Here is an 18449-nt window from a genome sequence, read left to right on the forward strand (position 1 = left end):
CCTTCAGATTTTATCAAAGGGCAGCAGGAGCCAGAATAATAATGAAGTTTTGATGAAGTCTGAATGATTGTGACTTTTAATGATCATTCATCTTTTGAATTCCTCTGCTTCCTGTCTCAGGCGTTTCCATAACTCGCTGACAGACAACATGGGCTGGATCAGAGAGAGAAGCCATGAGTCGTATGCTAAAAACTACTCTGTGGTGTTCCCTTTTGATGAGCCGCTGGCCAGCCGAAACATGAGGAAGGACCCTTTCCATCAGGTATGACGAGCGGTTTGATCTCCAGTGCAGACGGTTAAAAGAATGTTTCTCGAGAACTTCAATGAAACCTAATGCGCTGTATTTCTGCTGTGAGTTAGTCAGACCCCTTTCAACTGTGGTTTGATGGGTTATTTTAAGTTGGGCCAGCACAGGTTTAATTCCAAACAAATCTCTTTTTCTTCTTCTAAAGTGTAGAAAAGGAATAAAAACAACTACAACAACTAAAACAACAACAACTGATGGAATAACATTTCACACTATTAGACACATTTTTATATTTGAGAGAAAAAATGTCAAACTGTAAAATTGGTAAAAACACATATGCATGGAGCGATGGATAAAATAAGAAAAAGAGCCTTTGTATTAGGTTGAAGGGTGTTTCTGTTAATTTTTCCATCCTGAGTGTGCAGATAAACACATTATGCAGTGTTTGCGTCTTCACTGAGCCACGTTACAAGACCATATTTATACACATCTTTCCTAGATCTGATAAACTTTAAGCTCAACCTTGGCTTTATTCGAGCACTCAGTGAGGTAAGCAGAGCTTTTACTTTCAGTGAAAAAGTGTGGGCAGTGTAGCGAATCTCTGAGGATTTTGACAGACAGACACCTTTTGGCTTTTTCGTAGCTGACAGGAAAGAAACCTTCTGGACCCATACTGACGAGGTTTCCTAACACAGATGAAACCAGCTCACTTCTTTAAGTCACAGGAGCATCTCTACCACCATATAACCCGACCAGTCATCTTTGATCACTTCCAATATTTTTAGAGGTTGTGTGACTCACTCCTTTTCTCTTTTACCTGTCTGATTTTTGCTCTTCTCTCCTTCAGCCATTCATTCAACTCCCTCTCCTGCGTCCCTCCATGTTTATAGCCTTCTCTCATCTTATATTCTCACATTTTGACATTGTCCCAACACATTTCATCCCACCATTCGTACTTTGTGTGTTTCTCCTCCTTCCTGTGTGCTTTGTGTGAGAGAAAAAGAGGGACTTCTGTTTCTTTCCAATCTATTAGCCTCTTTAACCTCAGTGTCTGATTGGCTAATTGAGACAGTAATGTGGTGATGGAACAAATCAGCATATAAACAATTCTGCTGGAAGCTCAGGTTACAGGCTTCAACATCTGTGTGCGTGAACCTACAGAGAAGACAGTAAATAGAGCACATCTCAGTCACAAATAGGGATAGGAACAAGTGTCTGTGTGCTTTCATGTCTGTCATTATTTTGCCAAGCTAGAAATACTGACCCCATCTCCCTTTGTGTGTTTAGTTCTGTCACCCTCATTTCTTTTCTCTGTCTGTCTCCCCATCTCTGTCTCCCCCTGTCTCAAAACCAGAGGCAAAAAGCTGATTCAGTTTCAATGTAACGTATCTGCAGCAGCTACATTTATTAATGTGACCCCTGCCAACATGTCTATAAATGATACTTTGTTTCGTTAGCCTGGTCCTGGATGTCTTTCAGCTTCCTTTCTCTGCTAAGCCCGACACAAGCTCTTAATGGGCCTTGCCACCATATTTTATGCATTAATGACCCACTTAGCCATGCTTTCCTGTTCCAGACTTCATTTACCTTTAACTGTTGCAATTTCTACCCCCGCTCACGCAAGCAGGCATTCCTTCAGAACAGATTACTGTTACACAAATTGCATTAGCAGTGTTGTCAGTGTATTTTGTAGCTCATGTATATGGCTTTCTTAGAGCTCATTATATTTAGCTTCCCTGACACCTTTCGTGCATAATTAAACAGATTTCCCAAAGGGCTTTTTTGTACTGAATGAGCAGTCAAAAGGCATGAAGGGAGGGTAACTTTTTAAATGTTTTTCAGTTCGTGGAGTGTGACCTCACAATGCATTTCACTGACAAAAAATGGCCCTGTATTTTCGATTAATTACTACATGATTTTGTCTCTCGATTACAGAAAAACATGATAATCAAATTGTTAACAAAAAAAAAAATCCATGTGAAAAGCTGAAAAGCTGACAAAACCATTTGTAGTTTAACTCTTTATTGTTGTCTTTCATCCTCTGAAGGACATAAGGTGCATAATCAGCAGCTCATCTCTGTTTGCTCCTCTTTTTCCTGCTCACTTTCTATTATTTGGAGTCTGTAAAGAGTAAGTAGGTAAACTTTATTTATAAAGCACCTTTCAAAATCACAAGGATCGGATTGGACTGGATTACAAGATATAGTCTGTATAGTGGAAAAAATTAAGAAAATACATGGTTAAAAACAGGACATAAAAATATGAAAACAATAAAAGAAAATAATAAAAACAGCAAAAGTTAAACAATGAGCCTTATTTACTAAATACACAATACAAATAATGCTGTCAAGCTCAATTTTTGGCTCCTAGGATTAATAAAGAGAGCTCCAACTGTTTTAAGAGCAACATACCAGTGACGAAGGATGTGTATGATAACACCTGCACCATTTTTTGTGTGTGTAAGAGCACAGGTTGGCAGCATACTACTGCTACTGTCCATATCAGCACTCCAGAAAAGCAACTATGTTATCACATTCGCCTCCTCATATCAGTACAATGTGGCACTGTTTGATGTGGTGTGTCCTTCATCTGCATGATAACAAGTGCAGGTCCAGCTGATATCATTGTTACGGTTAGGGTCATTGTAATGATGGCATCGGATTTTATGCAGGCCAGCTACAGTATGGCACTGAAAAGACACTGCTCTCAGGTAGCCAGACTGTATCTCGAAGGAGAGCACAGTCTCTGCGAGACTGAGTTGGTCCAACCCTCGGCTGCAAGCCCATTAGAGCCCTGCTAATCACTTGTCGAGGGCCATCACCTAGCAACCAGCCTTCCTGCTGTTGGAGAGCCTCAGATAAATGTTGGGGTGGCAGAGCGAAGAAGCAAAAACACTGGAAAAGTCTAATTATTATTTTTTAAATGAGCTTTTGTCCACGATACTGGCCCTTGCTCCTAATCATGACGACATGTATTTTGGCTAAGAGGTACTTAAGGGGTTTGATTGGCCAAGGAAGCTGTCCCTGTGCAAGTAATGAGACTGTCTACTTTTAGGAGGCAATACAAGCTTATTTCAGAGCACAAACAGGCCGTCTCTGACATTGCTGCTCACACGTTTTCTCCACCTCGGTAGCACTGATGGTAAATATAGCTCAGTGTGGGAAGTTTTGGCAAGAGACAGCTAGCTGCCTGCTAGGAGGAGAGCATAGCAGAACATACCTACCAACTGTGGGCGACTGTCAATTTTAACAAGGAGGATGGTGAGCACTGAAATATCCTATTTCAACACAGTTCCAAAGATCAAGAATTAACAAGCATACTATTTTTGCAACAGGTTGGGCTAAAAGAAGGTTTTACTTACTTTTCATCAGTTCCTCCCATGTAGGATTGAATTTTAATATTTAGGCAAGTAAATTGTTGCTCACTCTGTCATATTGTAATCGTTTTTTTAAGCTGCACTAATGATTATTTTTATATTAGCAATGAATCAAATGACTGAAACGTGAAAAGGATTTGCATGTAGTGACATAACCACATCAAATTATTATTGGCTGACTCTGCAGCTCTGTGGACCATTTCAACATCTTTCAGTTCACTGTTTTGGTTCAGCTTTACTGCTTAGTCTCACAGTTCTCATCAACCTTGTGTCCTGTTGCATCAGACAGTTGTTTACAACGAAAAAGCTCTGATAAACTCACTGTACGTTGCTTGCCTGGCACCAAATGGCAGACAGACAGAGTTACCAATGTAATGGTGAGCTTAGTGAAACATTTAGCCAGATAGTTTTCTTAGTAGATGGAGGAGACCAAAACAGAGCTAAAAGGATTGTAAATGATATACTTACATTCCTCAGGTGACCAGAAACACGACTCCAAATAAATGCTACTGTTGCTCTGTGTCTGCCTGAAAACTAGCAAACAGTTGCTAGGAAGTTCACCATAACAACTTTATAGGATGATAATATGCCAGTGTTGTAATTACAGCTTGCTCTGCTGACCCCAAGGGGGCTGCATAAATCAGTTGGTTCTGTTATACATACTCAAAAACAGCAGTCTAAGTCTCCTGAGCAAGGCTTAACCTCTGTGGTTGCTCTGTCAGAGGACATGTTCTCTTATTGTTGATGTAGGAGATGTAGGGGAATGAACTTATTGGATTTGTGAATCTTGTGAATATAAATAAAATAGAGAGCATCCCCATTCATGCAATTGTGCCAAAGTAAACACTGAATTGTCGATATTCTCATGTTTGTCTACTTTCTGTCCTGATGTTACCTCTGTGTTTGTTTAGGTGCTGACGGAGCAGGGCTGTGTATTCCAGGAGAGACACGGCTGGGAGAGACCTGGCTGGTTCAACAAGGACGGGCCGGCTCCTGTGAGAGAGACACACACACACACACACAAACACACACACACACGCACACCACACACATACTGTACACAAGCACATGCACGCAAATTATTTATTTACAGCCCCATATTGACAACTGGCACTTGGAGAGACATAAACAATTAGGATGCTAATTTTTTCACAAGGCTTGCTGGATAGAAACTGCTGGAACAGGTTGACTGCCAATAATGGACGACACTGACACAGTATCAAGCCCAGTGCTTTTCCCTCTGTAAACATGAGAAACAATAGTGATTTATTAGCCTCTGACTGTTTGTTTTCCTGTGTTCTCTTAAAGGTTAAAGACTATGATTACTATGGAGCTTATGACATTAAGAAGAATGTAAACTACAAATACAACGAACTGCTGGGGAAAGAGTACACCTTTGATTTCCCTCCACATCATGACGTGGTAGGACACCAAGTGTAAAAGTGTGTGTGTGTCTGTGTGAGTGTATGTGTGTATGAGACATGTTACTGAGTCGAACAGTGTTCATTGTCAGACCACAATGGGCCAAATAATTTGGGGTGAACAGATGAGTATGAACTGTCTCTGCGGACACGTGCGCACGTGTCCTCATGGGACACACCACAAAGAGAGAATAACCGATCTTGACGTCAAAACTTTGCTATTACTTTTCTCTTCGATTTCACCGCTGCGATTAAGGCTGCTGTCAAGGAGCAGGCTCCAAAGATAAACAACCATCAAGACAGGATCAAATTTTTACATAATGTCTGTGTTAATTGAATGTGTGTGTGTGTTGTGATTTTTTTTTTTTGTTATTAAATGCAGATTAAGAGTGAGTGCCTCTCGTGTAGACACGGTGTGGCCGTGTTTGACATGTCCTACTTTGGAAAGTTCTATCTCACCGGACCAGATGCCAAGAAGGCAGCTGATTGGCTGTTCACTGCAGATGTCAACAAGAAGCCAGGTCAGTCTGACTGTTACTGGAGCAACCACACACAAACACAAACACACACACACACGCACAGATGGGAGAAAAATTTGACAGAATGAAGAGGCCAGATACATGGACAGAGGGACTAAACAAGATGACAACACATGAAAAAAAACTGTGCTACACACCAGTATATAGTCTCTCAGAGGTGCCGGTGAAAGTGGTAGCAGGGGAGTCTTCACTGCCTAATCTTTTTGTAACTTTTTAAAACCAGCAAATTGACAGCCCGCTGTGTGGGGCAGAGCTCCAAATGCTCTGGACATGTTTTTTCTCCACTTTCATCACATTCCCACTTCTTCAGTTGTCCCTGCTGAACAAGATAGATCACCAGCGATCTCCTGTCAAGTTCTGAACAAATGCTGCTGGGGACGGATGTGTATATAAAGTTTACATTTAAGCCTCATTGTGTAGGATTTTGAAAATGTCTGACTTCCCAGTAGGTAAAGCCCATAGATCTCAAGGGGAATCAGGAAAAAATACCTGGCTAGGGTTATATGTGGCAGAGAAACATTTATAGGCTATAATGATAGCATGTAGGATCCAGCAGTGTTCAAGAATTGTATACTAGGGAGGGTGTGGATCTCCTCTATATGAAACATGCCTTGAGATAACATCTGTTGTGATTTTGCCCTGTATGAATAAAAAATGACTTGACTTGGGGAGTCAGGATATCTCAGCCCCTGTGTCATCAATTCATGACCATTAATTTTCAGTCTTTCTCTTGTTAAACAAATTGGAAACCTGCTGTAATTCAAGTACAATACTTGCTCGCTGGAGTAACCCCTTAAACGAGTACTCTACCAGTGTAACAATGTCAGACTTACTGTGGAAACTTGGTGCCGCTAGCCTCAAGCAGAGAGAAGGAGCGAGCTGCAGGGGTCTGGAAAGTTCACTTCTTTCCAACTTCAACTTCAGATTTTTGATTTTTGATTTAAAACTTTAAACTTGTGGTCTTCAGACCCAACAGAGGCTCACTCAAGTGACATCGCTTGAGGCAATTTATCAGATTTCATGCAGCTTCCTTTGGAGGCCAAAACTATACAACTCAAGAGCATGTCCGAACTTTTGACTGGTACTATGCCATAATACTCCCTAAGACCTGAAAACAGACTCTGATTACGTAAATTCCCCTTTCAGCTGATGTGCAGGAAGTGTGTTTACCAGTGCGATACCTCTAAATGCACAGTTTCATTAATTATCTACTGCCTCTTTATTGATTTCTTGTGCTAACATCTATTTTAACTTGTTATCCTCCATTCACTCCAACTGCTGTATGAGGGAAGCTTCTCAAAAACTTGGATTTTTTCCGCATGGTAGATGACGCATCGTTCGACCTTGCTCTTTGTCTTTTTCTCTACCTCTCTCTCTTTCTGACTTGCACTTCTCAGCATATAGCAGTTACAGGGGTAATACTTGGTCAGATAATATTTCATGTCCCAGCAGGCCAACTTATGCTTCGCTGACATATTTAGACATCATTTCCTTTAATACCTGTGACAGATTGAAACTGTATCATCAATTATTCAGCAGAATGAAAGATGACACCGCAGCCATCAGCTCCTTCGGCCAATGGATGACAGACATGTCATCATGTTATGTCTCTTGTAATTAGATGCAGACTTCATTCATTAGTGAATTATTGAGGATGTCTTCATTATGAATATCTTTGTTAAGTGATGCTCTCAGCAGTCATTACAGTTTTTAATGGGGTTCATATTTCAGTCTCTTCCTTGGTAACTATTCCTCAAAAAGACAAGGTTCACGTGTCATCAGGGTGCGTGTAGTCACTGTAGGCAGAGATTGAAAATGATTGCCCCTTAAAAACAACAAAGTTGTGAAAGAAGTGCAACTACACTTGAGGTTATTAAAACTTTTTTATACTTAATCACACGTGTGGTGCAGGAAAACAAACACACACACGCAAACATACACACACACAAACACACAGGCACACAAAACAGATGGAAACTAGATTGCTCACAAAGAATCAGAAGATTGACCTCAGATTTGGGCTCATTGTTTATTTCAAGATTTGTCGACTCGGTTCCAAGAGACTGCGCACTTTAAATTGGCCTACAAATTATACCGGGAGAATTAATTGTTTATGTGTGTTTCAGGCTCCACTGTGTACACCTGCATGCTGAATAAAAGAGGAGGGGCGGAGGCTGACCTGACAGTGAGCAGACTGGAGCCTGGTGCTGCCAACCTGCCCCTGGCACCAGAATCCAACGGTGTGTGTGTGTGTGTGTGTGTGTGTGTGTGTGTGTGTGTGTGTGTGTGTGGTTTTCATATTCATCTGCAATATTGTTTTATCTGTTGTGCTATATGTCATCCATTCTTCTCTTTGCCATTCCTTCACTGTTTTTCACTGTTGTATTTCATTTACTGTTGGATGTATCTATCATTCTGTTGTATCTTATTTTGGAAATATTGTTTTGCTCTGTTCTGTTTATTGTTCTGTTCTTCTGTCTCCCGGTTTATCTACCAGTACTGCTCTATTTATCATTCTGTTTTTCTACCTATTATTATTCCTCTGTTCATTCTCTTGTTCTCTATCATACACCATTCGGTGTATGATATCAATCATTTACCTACTTTTCTATGTATTTTTCCTGTCCACTAGTTTTTTCATTATTTTCAATTTGCATAAAAACAAAACAGCACTGACACAAGGAACACAAGAAATTTGCAACTATACAACCAAAAAAACAAAAAAAGTCACTATGTTACCCTGTAGTGGAAAAGCTGGCATATCAAAAGATAAGATGACTACCTGCCTCTGCTTCTTCATTACATGTGTCTGCTCCTCCGGAAAGCCCAAAAACTATTGATACAATTTCATAATTTTGCTTTTTAATGTACATATAACCTCTGTCAATATTCTTTTGTTGTATTTTATGTAGCTATCAGTTCATGTGCTCTGTCTGTTGTTGCCAATTTGTTCTTCTACTTTAAAGTTGTACTTGTCTGATCCGTCATTGTTTCTGTCTCACTCCCCTTAATCGTTTCTTTCCTCTCCCACCTTCACTCCAGGTGATGCGTACTACCTGGCCATCGGAGGTGGTGTTGCAGAACACAACTGGAACCACATTAGAACAGTTCTTCAAGACCAAGGTTTCCGCTGCCAGCTGACAGACCACTCTGAGGACATGGGGATGATCAGCATCCAGGGGCCGAAGAGGTGGGGAGAAGAAAAGGAAAAAGGGAGGGAAGAAGGCTGTGAATGAATGGAGATATTGTCATGATTTATGTGTCCAAGTGAGGAAGGGACAAAAGGAGTGAGTGGGGGCAGACAGCAGGGGGAGAGGAGAGGAGGAGAGAAGAAGGTAACGGATCAGTCAAAAGATGGGTTATGATTCACATCCTGGACACGAGAGGTGGGGAAACTGAGAAGACGAGCTGTTGGATCGATAAGAAGAGAGCAGGTTCAGTGGCTATTCTCAAGACTTGGCCATAGGCATGACAGGTGCAGGGACAGAGGTGGACTGAAAACAGCAGACAGAAACCAGGAGCTTTAAGGTTAATTCTGCATTTGAAGGTAGCCATCGGCTGTTTCGTGATGTTGTGAACCCTGCGATGAAATTAAATTTACATCTATTTTTCATCTTAGTGAGTGATGATGATGATAAAGATTTCCCAGAGCAGTGGCACTTTGAGTCTCAACAACAGCTGAAGGGCTTTAAATAGTTGTACCTGGCAGAACCTGGCACCGTCATCTAAATCTAGTAGCTAGTAGCTCTGTTTTTCCACAGAGTTGCTCCACATGATATTAGAAACTTGATGCATTAAATTTCCATAATAAAAGGCAGTCCTGTAGAATCATTTCTCTTCACCTGCACGGTCTGCTATGCTGATTCCTCAGTGAAAATAATGTGGTGACTTTGAATGACTGAAAGTCAAATACTCTTTTTAGCAAATATATAGCATTTGTGTCAGGTCTCATGAAATGATACGGTTTACAGTGAACAGGGACCACCAGGGGTTCAGTAGTGGCAGCAGTCTGCTGTTTGAATGCCATCAAACACTGGGTTTATGTGTGAAAGCCATATGTATGTAGATGCATGTGCCTCTGGTACAACAGAAAGTCTGGATCAGGACTGCGACTAAGAATTATATTTATATATATATATATATATATATATATATATATATATATATATATATATATATATATATATATATATATATATATATATATATATATATATATATATATATATATATATATATTGTCCTGATATCACATACAGAAAAGTGACCAATCCTCACAGTTTAGTAGCTGAACTAGTGAATGTTTGGTGTTTTTCAATTGATTATGGAAACATTTCTGTTAATTAAGTGCTTGATTAACTGATTAGTCTAGTCCGAACCTGGTCTGGAGAGGGCTAGGTGCCTGCTTTGTAAAACTACTCTTGTTAGTTTTGTTTAATTCAAGGGCTGTTGTAAAATGTTGGCAGTTCAGATGTATTACTTAACTTCTTTCTTCATTTTTCTCTTCTTTATCTCTAGTTTTGTGCTTTTATAATTCTTGGCATTTTTCTCTGAAAATGTCTGTTACTCAGACATTTTACATAACCTGTCACAGTGTTCCTTTTTTTCATCCATCAGAACATCCATCCATTGATTTCTTCATCTGGGGATTAGAAACCATGTGTTGCACAGGTGAAAATGGTTTTTCACATTTGGGCATAGGAGGGAAGTCCAAGCTTGTCACTTTCTTCTTGCTTCCCACAGTTTTCCTTTGTTCTTCACTCAGAGAGCGAGCTGGGCCACCTTCACCTCTTCCCGATCTCATTCTCTGAACTCCTTACTATCTATCTTTTTCTTCCCCTCTCACCTCCTCTCCTCCCCACCTCACCGGCCTCCGTCTTTGTTCCTCCTTCTTACCAGCAGCAGGGTTGGGCCGCTCTGTTCTCTGTGTGGGCTGCGTCGATTTCTTTCTCCTTGAGGCTTTTCTCATCTTCTGTTCTCCTAAGTTTTCTTTTTCTCTCAAGTCCTTATGTCTCTGTTGATCTTTTCCAGCTCCTTCTCACTCTCCTCTCCCTACTCCTCTCTGTCAGTATCCTCTTCCCTTTTTTTCCATATTCTTATATCTCTGTTGCTTTTACTGCTTACGCCAAACCAGAAATTAGTGCGTCACTAGCAACAGTCCACTGTGTGTGTGTGTGTGTGTGTGTGTGTGTGTGTGTGTGTGTGTGTGTTGTTTATTATGGTCACATACACACACACACACACACACACACAAAAGGATGTTGATTATGGAGCTCATTGAGTTTTCTTGAGGATCCAAAGTGCACTCAGCTTCTGTCTGTGTTTGCGTCTGTGGATGTTTGCTTGTTTGTGTGTGTGTGTGTGTGTGTGTGTGTGTGTGGATAATATAAACAAGATTGGCGTCCCTCTGCACAGCGCTGTAATGATTCTCAGCTCCTCCTGATTGTTTCTGCCACATGTGAAGAACGGCAGAAAATCAGCCCTCCAATGTTTGGGTCTTATGAAGCAAATGGATCTCTTTAAAGCTTGAGGAGGGAGAAAATTATAGGGTTATTGAAATGCATTTCTCTGTATTTTCCTTCCCAGAAATGTCTCATTCAAATTCTGTGGAGAGGCGAGTCACTGAACTTGCAGACTCTCTCTTACACAGCTTGGCGGCGTGCTCCAAAGGGTGAAAATGGTGCTTGTTCGGTTTGCTAGATTATGGATCCCATTTATAATATATGAAATAATGTGATATCCTGTGTGTGTGTGTCTGTGTGTGTGAGAGAGTGTGTATCCATCCTATCATGCACAGCTGAGAGCCACATTTAAATAGGAAGTAAGAGAAATAAATTGGTGGTTGCAAGATCCCTTTACCACACACACACACACACACACACAGCCATTCACTGATTATATGTAGCTAATTGGCCTTGCTCTTGGGCTCTGGAGTTCAGTGAACAAAACCTTGCTCGAGGGTGGACTGAAACTGGAGGACAGCCTAAAGAAAATATCAGCCTGTTCATCATCCCCCATATGCATGCCTGCACACATGCATACATGCAAGAAATGTTTTATTCACATGTAAGACCATACACACTTCAGTTGCTGTTTTTTTTTTTGGGGGGCACACACACAGATGCACAAACATGCACACACAAACGTAACCTGAACCCTTCCCCAAATATCTTCAACCCTGGCTCCCTGCCACACTGTTGCAAAAATATCCTCCAGAAAAGGCCTCACGCATTGTATTCTCTACCTGCCCACTCACAAACATACAAGTAGCAAAGTAAGCTAAACTTAGTTCCTTTTTTCTGTTGACTCATCTTTATGTAATATTGATTTTAGAGTGTGCGTGTACGTGTAGAGTGTCAGTCCACCCTCTGTGTGTGTGTTTGTGGGAGAAGGAGAGATGGTACATTTTTTGCAGCAAATATAATAAGTGTTGTAGTAATTTTTATACTTCGGATTTAGATTTAAAAGCTAATTTCGTTATAGTTCCAGTGTTACTTGTGATGTGATGTAAACACCCCAGTTACATAGGTGCAAGTGTAAAAAAAAAAATGTATTGAGCGATTTTAAATAACTGGCATAGTTTCTGTGTCTTCTCTCTCTGTGCAGTCGAGAGGTTCTTCGGGAGGTGTTGGACACAGACCTGAGCAATGAAAGTTTCCCCTTCTCATCTCACAAAGTTGTCAATGCAGCAGGACACCAGGTGAGAACACACACACACACACACACACACACACACACACACACACACACACACACACACACACACACTCGCTTGGTGCAACTAATTTCTACAGTAATTGGATGTGGTACATTTGTCAGCTTCAAAATAACCCTGTCAGTGCAATTAATTAAGAAATATTTCTATGCAAATCGCACAGTGTTGAGTGAAACTGGTTTATTATTTCAAAGGTTCAGTCAACGGGGATCTTAGAGTGTGTATGAGGGACAGATGGCATGTCTCAAAGCATCACTGTAGCTTACTTAGATGTCAAGTTTGTCCACATTTTTTCTGTCTCTCTACCTCTTTTCCGCCTTCTGTCTCTCTTCATTTCTTCCCCTGAGGTCCAGCAACTCAAAGCTCAAAACAAAGTTTATTGTGCGGCTGTTTGCAAGCACCGGGGAAATCATATATTTATATATTTACAATAACGCTGCGAGGTACGCAGCCTCGGCTTCTCGAGTTGACCTCTACAGTGTTTCTGGCCTCGGTTCAAAAAGACCATGTTGTACCAGCACATGCAGCAACACATATGTCCACACACACACTCGCTCTGTTTTAGTTGCTCTTGCATGAATTATGCAACGCTCCAGTGATTGCAGTCAGCGTCTTCTCACAGCTCTGCAGGAGTGTTTGTGCGTGTGTGCGCGTGTGTGCGTGCGTGAATTGCTTGTGCTGTGTTCCAGCTGGTTGCTGGCCTTGTCTGGGTGACATTTTAATGGCTGCACTGCTGCGAGAACAGAGCTCTCTCTCTGCCCTCTGCTCCCCTCAAAGCTCATTAGACTCTCCCTCTCTCTCTCTCTCTCTCTCTCTCTCTCTCTCTCTCTCTCTCCCCCCAGTTTAAGCAAGTGTGCTGGCCTGCATCTTAGATCCTGTGATTTCATGTTTATATGCATTTTTGTGCTTGTGTCTGTGCTGTGTGTGTCTTTGTTTGATGTTTGCCTGGTAAATCTATGAGTGACAGTGTGGATGAGGCATCCATGTGTTTCTGTGTGTTTTGAGTTTGAGTGTGTGGCTTACATGTACTGTCCTCCCCAGAGTTTCGTGGTGTACATATGGGGCCCAGGGTGATCCCTGGCTGGCCAGATGGCCCGGCTGTCACAGCACCCCACTGGGGAAACTGTTGGAGAGAGTGTTTTTTTTTTCTCCTCATTTTTCACTCCCTTCCACATCCCTCACTTTCCTTCTCCTCTTCTCCTTAGTTTTCTCTTGTCTCTCTTGTAGCTGTTGCTGCTTCATGCATGACATGGCAAATCCTCTTCTTGCAATCATGCTGGCTTTACATGTCTGTCACATTAATGTTCATATACCAGTTGTGAGTGAAGCAGTGGATACATGTCAGGAAAAAATCCAAGAAGATATTTTGTTATTTTATTTTTGCAAGACATAAACTGACAACATATGCACTGTGTACCTGTGTTTTCATCGATTGCCACTATAGGATAGAGGGAGGCTCTGGTTGTGGGTGATTGTTATGCTATAGCATGCAGGCAGTTCACTACAGCAGGCACAGGGGTTTCCAGAGGACTACTTTCTGTGTTTACTTTCTGGTGGAAAGACACGTTGAGATGTATGTCTCTGTCTGTCTCTATCTCTGTCTCTGTACTGTTTTTTCTATTCTGTTTTCTCTATCGCCTCTCTCCCTACTTTCTCTCTTTCCATCATTTTCACCTCTCACCCCCAGAAGCTTTTTCTTTTTTTTTTTTTTTTATCTCTTTCAGGACTGAAAGCACTTTGGACACAACATCATTTCTGAAAGGAGATTACACTTTCCCTGTCTCCTCCATTGTGCACTTTATCTTATCCTTGCATCTATTCTATTCTCATTCTTTTCCGCCGCTTTCTGCCTGTTTGCTTCTCTCCCTTCAGCAGCAGCACTTGGAAACTGTTGTCTGTATTAAAATGCATGACAAGTAAATCTGGTCCTTGAAGATGAAGTGTGTGTGTGTGTGTGTGTGTGTGTGTGTGTGTGTGTGTGTGTGTGTGTATTTGTGTGTGAGTGTGCACAAGCACAGACTAGCAGCTTGGTCCTGTGCTTGCTTGCTTTCCCCCAGCTCTCTAAGCCTCCTCTCTACCCCCTCTCTCGTCCAGGTGCGGGCTATGCGTCTGTCATTCGTTGGAGAGCTCGGCTGGGAGCTGCACATTCCCAAAGACTCTTGCCTTCCAGTCTACCATGCTGTCATGGCCGCTGGTGCAAAACACGGCATCATCAACTCAGGCTACAGGGCCATCGACTCGCTCAGCATAGAGAAAGGTAACTTTTAACAAGAGGTCACAAAAAAAATAAAACCCACTCTATCATCCAAATCCAGCTCAGGTTACAGGTTAACTGAAATGTAGCCAGTGAATGAAACAAACAAACCTGGTTTGACAGTAATATTAATGCAAGATCAATAAGGGGATGGAACGTGTAAAGTGTCACACACCTAAAGGTGCCCACCTTTAACGAAAAGGAGCCAATCCAGCCTTATCTCCTCCTCTCTTTCTCAGGGTACAGACATTGGCACGCTGACCTTCGCCCAGACGACACACCCTTAGAGTCGGGGCTAGCCTTCACCTGCAAGCTCAAGAGTTCCATCCCGTTCCAGGGTCGTGATAGGCTGGAGAAACAGAAGGAGGAGGGGCTGAGGAGGCGCATCGTCTGCTTCACCATTGACGAGTCAGTGAAGCCTCTGTTGTGAGACTATCTGTTGGCCAGAAAGAAAAGAAATGACTCAAGTGAACCACACTGTCTTCAAGACGACAGAAAATTCAGACATTGTAGGAAATTCTCTAAGACTCAGAAAACAGTTTTTCTAAAATAAAGCTTCCTGTTGTGAAGCCAGATTCCTACCTATAACTGAAGTTGTGCTCAGAACAGAAGCTTTAATATTAATGCATCTGCCAAATGTTCAGTGAGTAAAAGTAAAACTAATTTTAAAAAACATGTTTGGTTTGAATGCCAGGATGGAGAAGCAGTTTAATAAAACATTAATGAATTTCCCTGCTGTGATTTTTCTTTTTAGACATTTCAAGTGTTAGATTCTTCAAGTGTGAGATACAAACTGAAACTTTAGAGACATTTGTTGTTTTCTAATCTGATGTTTGTCCAGAAACATAAAACATTCACGATATTTTACTTCATTTAGATTCTCAGATGTAATTTCACCATTTCATCGCTGCCCAGTAAAAATCTGACAAAATCTTGGTTTGGTGATTATTAATATTTAATAGTCAGCTGAAGGATTACTTCCTCAAATGGGCTGAGAGAGGATACTGTAAACCAGATATGCACAAAAATATACATGTTTTTCTCAGTTTATAAAAAGTTAACATTTTGAAGATGCATGTTCACTCCACAACATCAGTTTTCTGTAATGAAAATGTTACTTTCTTTATGTGAAGAAGATGTTGTTAATGTTCTGATTACTGTGAATGTGTGTGGTTGTGTTTAGATATGTGAGTGTGTGCAAGACAAAGGTGATGGTGTGTGTTTGAATGTAATTAGATTGTCCCTTCTCTCTCTCTCTCTTAAAGGAAAGTCCCGATGTTCGGTCTAGAGGCCATTTTCCGCAACGGCATTCCTGTTGGTCACCTGCGGCGTGCTGACTATGGCTTCTTTATTGACAAAACTATTGGTTATGGATATATCCGCAACCCTGACGGAGGAGTGGTAATGTTCACTTTTGTTTTGTAGTAGTTATAGTTTGTCATTCGATCTCACGCTCAGCCTCATTTTTCTTGAATGTAGAAGATGTTTTACCAGCAGGGTTCAGGAATGTAGGTGCATCAGTCAGCCACCAGCGTTTTTGTGTGTTGCTCTCCCGATGATGATGATGCAGACACACACACCATAACAGATGGAGGAACATCAGACAGAGGGATGGAAGCAGCAAGAGAGACACTAAGTTATTGGTTGAAGTTGTTTGCTTAAAGGCAAAGACAAGTTTTCAACTTCTGAAAAACAGAACAATCCTTCTGTGATTTGTTGAGTGTTTAGATCAGATCTGTGTCTCAGAGTAGGTGCTCAGTAGACATATCTACTATGCCTGTGTGCTTGTGTGTGTGTGTGTGTGTGTGTGTGTGTGTGTGTGTGTGTGTGTGTGTGTGTGTGTGTGCGCGTGCGCGTGCTCATTTGTGTAATAACCATCACCAAATTACGACCAGCAAAACAAAGCGGATTGGCCCTCGGCTTTGTCGAGCACTTCAGTTTGGAAATGCACAAACACAAATTTGTTGTGCAAGACACACACACACTGCTGAAGTCAGTGATGTGATTGTTGGGGATGTTCGTTCTCTCTCTCTCTCTCTCTCTCTCAGTGTGTGTGTGTGTGTGTGTGTGTGTGTGTGTGTGTGTGTGTGTGTACAATCCCCCTTCTTCCTCTTCTGTATGCTTGATCTCACTTTGATTCTGTCTTTTCCTGCGTCTCTAGTCTTCACACTGGATTAGCTGATTACATTTTCTCAGTTTCCTTATGTTCCTTTTTTTTTTTTCTTCAGTTCACCATTTCACTGCTCTGTGGTACAGTGGTAACCAAGGAAATGGGTGCACCATTAAAATTTGTCCCCTGATTACACTGGCTGTCAGACCAAGTTCTGTCATGCATCAGTGGTGGACTCAGTGTTTCCTGACAACTAGTGGCTGCACTGCTTCTCTTCTCTACAGTGTGTTACCACTACAGGCAGCTGGTGAATTTAGTTAATTCATTGAAGTCACAGTAAAACAGCACATGTATTTCAAAGTTAGGCGGAATATGTGAGTGGGGTAAAACGACGGGACAGGTTTAAATCCCCCTCCTCAGATTTGCACTGGATCGCTCAACAATGAGCTCTGCTAATCAAATACTGTGAGATCAGGAGCAGGATGAGGATGAAATGAATAAATTAGAAACTTTGGAAATCTAGAGGTTTTTGACAAGACTTGGCTCTAACTTAAGGTTGCTCTGCTCGCTCCTACAACCTTTAAGCCAACCATCACATGCAGGTTTATATGATGGGCGGGTTACCTAGTCACCCCAAACAACGTTTAATTGTGTGACGCCCCCAGGTTTTTTGGACATACATTTGCCTTATACTAAGAGATTTTTCAGGAGTTTACACAGGGACTCAGGATTAGAACTTAGCGTATTTTTAATTCACTGCCTTTACGCTATGATGACTTAACCTAAAGCCGGGTGTCCCAAAGTGGGGTCTGCTGTAATTCTAACCCCAGGTAATAATCAAATAAAAAGTAAATGAGCATTTAATTTGTTTTCAGAAAGTTAATGAACACCGGTGCACAGTGTGAACTGCATTATCCTTAACAAGGCAGTCTCTGCCGTGCTAAGCATGAGACACCTTCCTCTTGGAGGAGGTCATATTTTACATAAAAGTAGGAACAGTAAATGCTGTTCATGATTTGTAACTGATTTCTTTTGGTTACAGTGAATAAGCACACTGATATTTAATGATGTTGCAATAAGACTGAAAATTGGGATTTAAATATTGAATGAGCTGCAGAAACCTGGTATCAATCTGTATCTCAGTAGTGACAGTGACAGCAGCATGCTGCAGGCTTTCCATTAAAAATCAGGGACTAAGAGGATTGTGAGGGGAATAAATTAATACAGCCACATTCAAGTAAATCTGGATCCTAACTGGACTTTGGTCTGAGATCATTATAGTCTATAAAGTATTTGTCCTTTTATACTGAGACAAGGCTGTCAGTGTCCTTGCTGGTGTACCTTTGCTGTCATGTCTTATGGCTGTAGGCGTTTTAAGGTGGAATGAAGGCAGCTTTGTTCCTCAATAAGGTTGTCATTTGGATACAGTCTTTGACCACAGTGCTGTTCCCTCTAAAGCCTTTAACATGGAAGTAGTAAGAACTAAGTGGTGATGAAAGAGAGAGCTCTGTGTGTGTGTGTGTGAAAGAGAGAGAGAGAGACAGTTCAGTGGGAGAGCTGTGGGGAAAAGGGAGACAGTCAGTGGAAATTAGCTCCCTGTGTTACGAGGGAGCTGACGTTGACTCATGAGTGAATAAATTGCTTGCAGTTTTATAATTGCTGACTTCTCTGACTCTCTTCTCTTACAATATGAGCGGAGTGAAATTATCTGTTCTTGATTGCTGTGCCAGTTGGGAACACAAAAGAGTGTGGATTAAAGGGTCATCTCATTTTCTGTCTGTTTTAAT

General features: G+C 41.4%; 1 protein-coding gene across 3 annotated transcripts in view; it reads left to right on the forward strand.

Annotated features, from left to right (window-relative positions):
- The window catches only part of sardh (sarcosine dehydrogenase), a 42468-nt gene that overhangs the window by 21269 nt on the left and 2750 nt on the right, over window positions 1-18449 (forward strand). For all 3 annotated transcript variants that reach the window (XM_071466285.1, XM_071466283.1, XM_071466284.1), the window contains exons 12-21: window positions 121-262; window positions 4535-4618; window positions 4932-5045; window positions 5427-5565; window positions 7710-7823; window positions 8626-8773; window positions 12190-12283; window positions 14393-14555; window positions 14792-14960; window positions 15818-15953. In XM_071466285.1, the coding sequence (XP_071322386.1) occupies window positions 121-262; window positions 4535-4618; window positions 4932-5045; window positions 5427-5565; window positions 7710-7823; window positions 8626-8773; window positions 12190-12283; window positions 14393-14555; window positions 14792-14960; window positions 15818-15953 (1303 nt within the window). The remainder of the gene's footprint in view (window positions 1-120; window positions 263-4534; window positions 4619-4931; window positions 5046-5426; window positions 5566-7709; window positions 7824-8625; window positions 8774-12189; window positions 12284-14392; window positions 14556-14791; window positions 14961-15817; window positions 15954-18449) is intronic.

The sequence above is a fragment of the Trachinotus anak genome, unplaced genomic scaffold (assembly GCF_046630095.1).
Source record: "Trachinotus anak isolate AG129_WGS33_773 ecotype Australia unplaced genomic scaffold, CSIRO_AGI_Tana_v1 ptg000028l, whole genome shotgun sequence".
Lineage (NCBI taxonomy): Eukaryota > Metazoa > Chordata > Actinopteri > Carangiformes > Carangidae > Trachinotus > Trachinotus anak.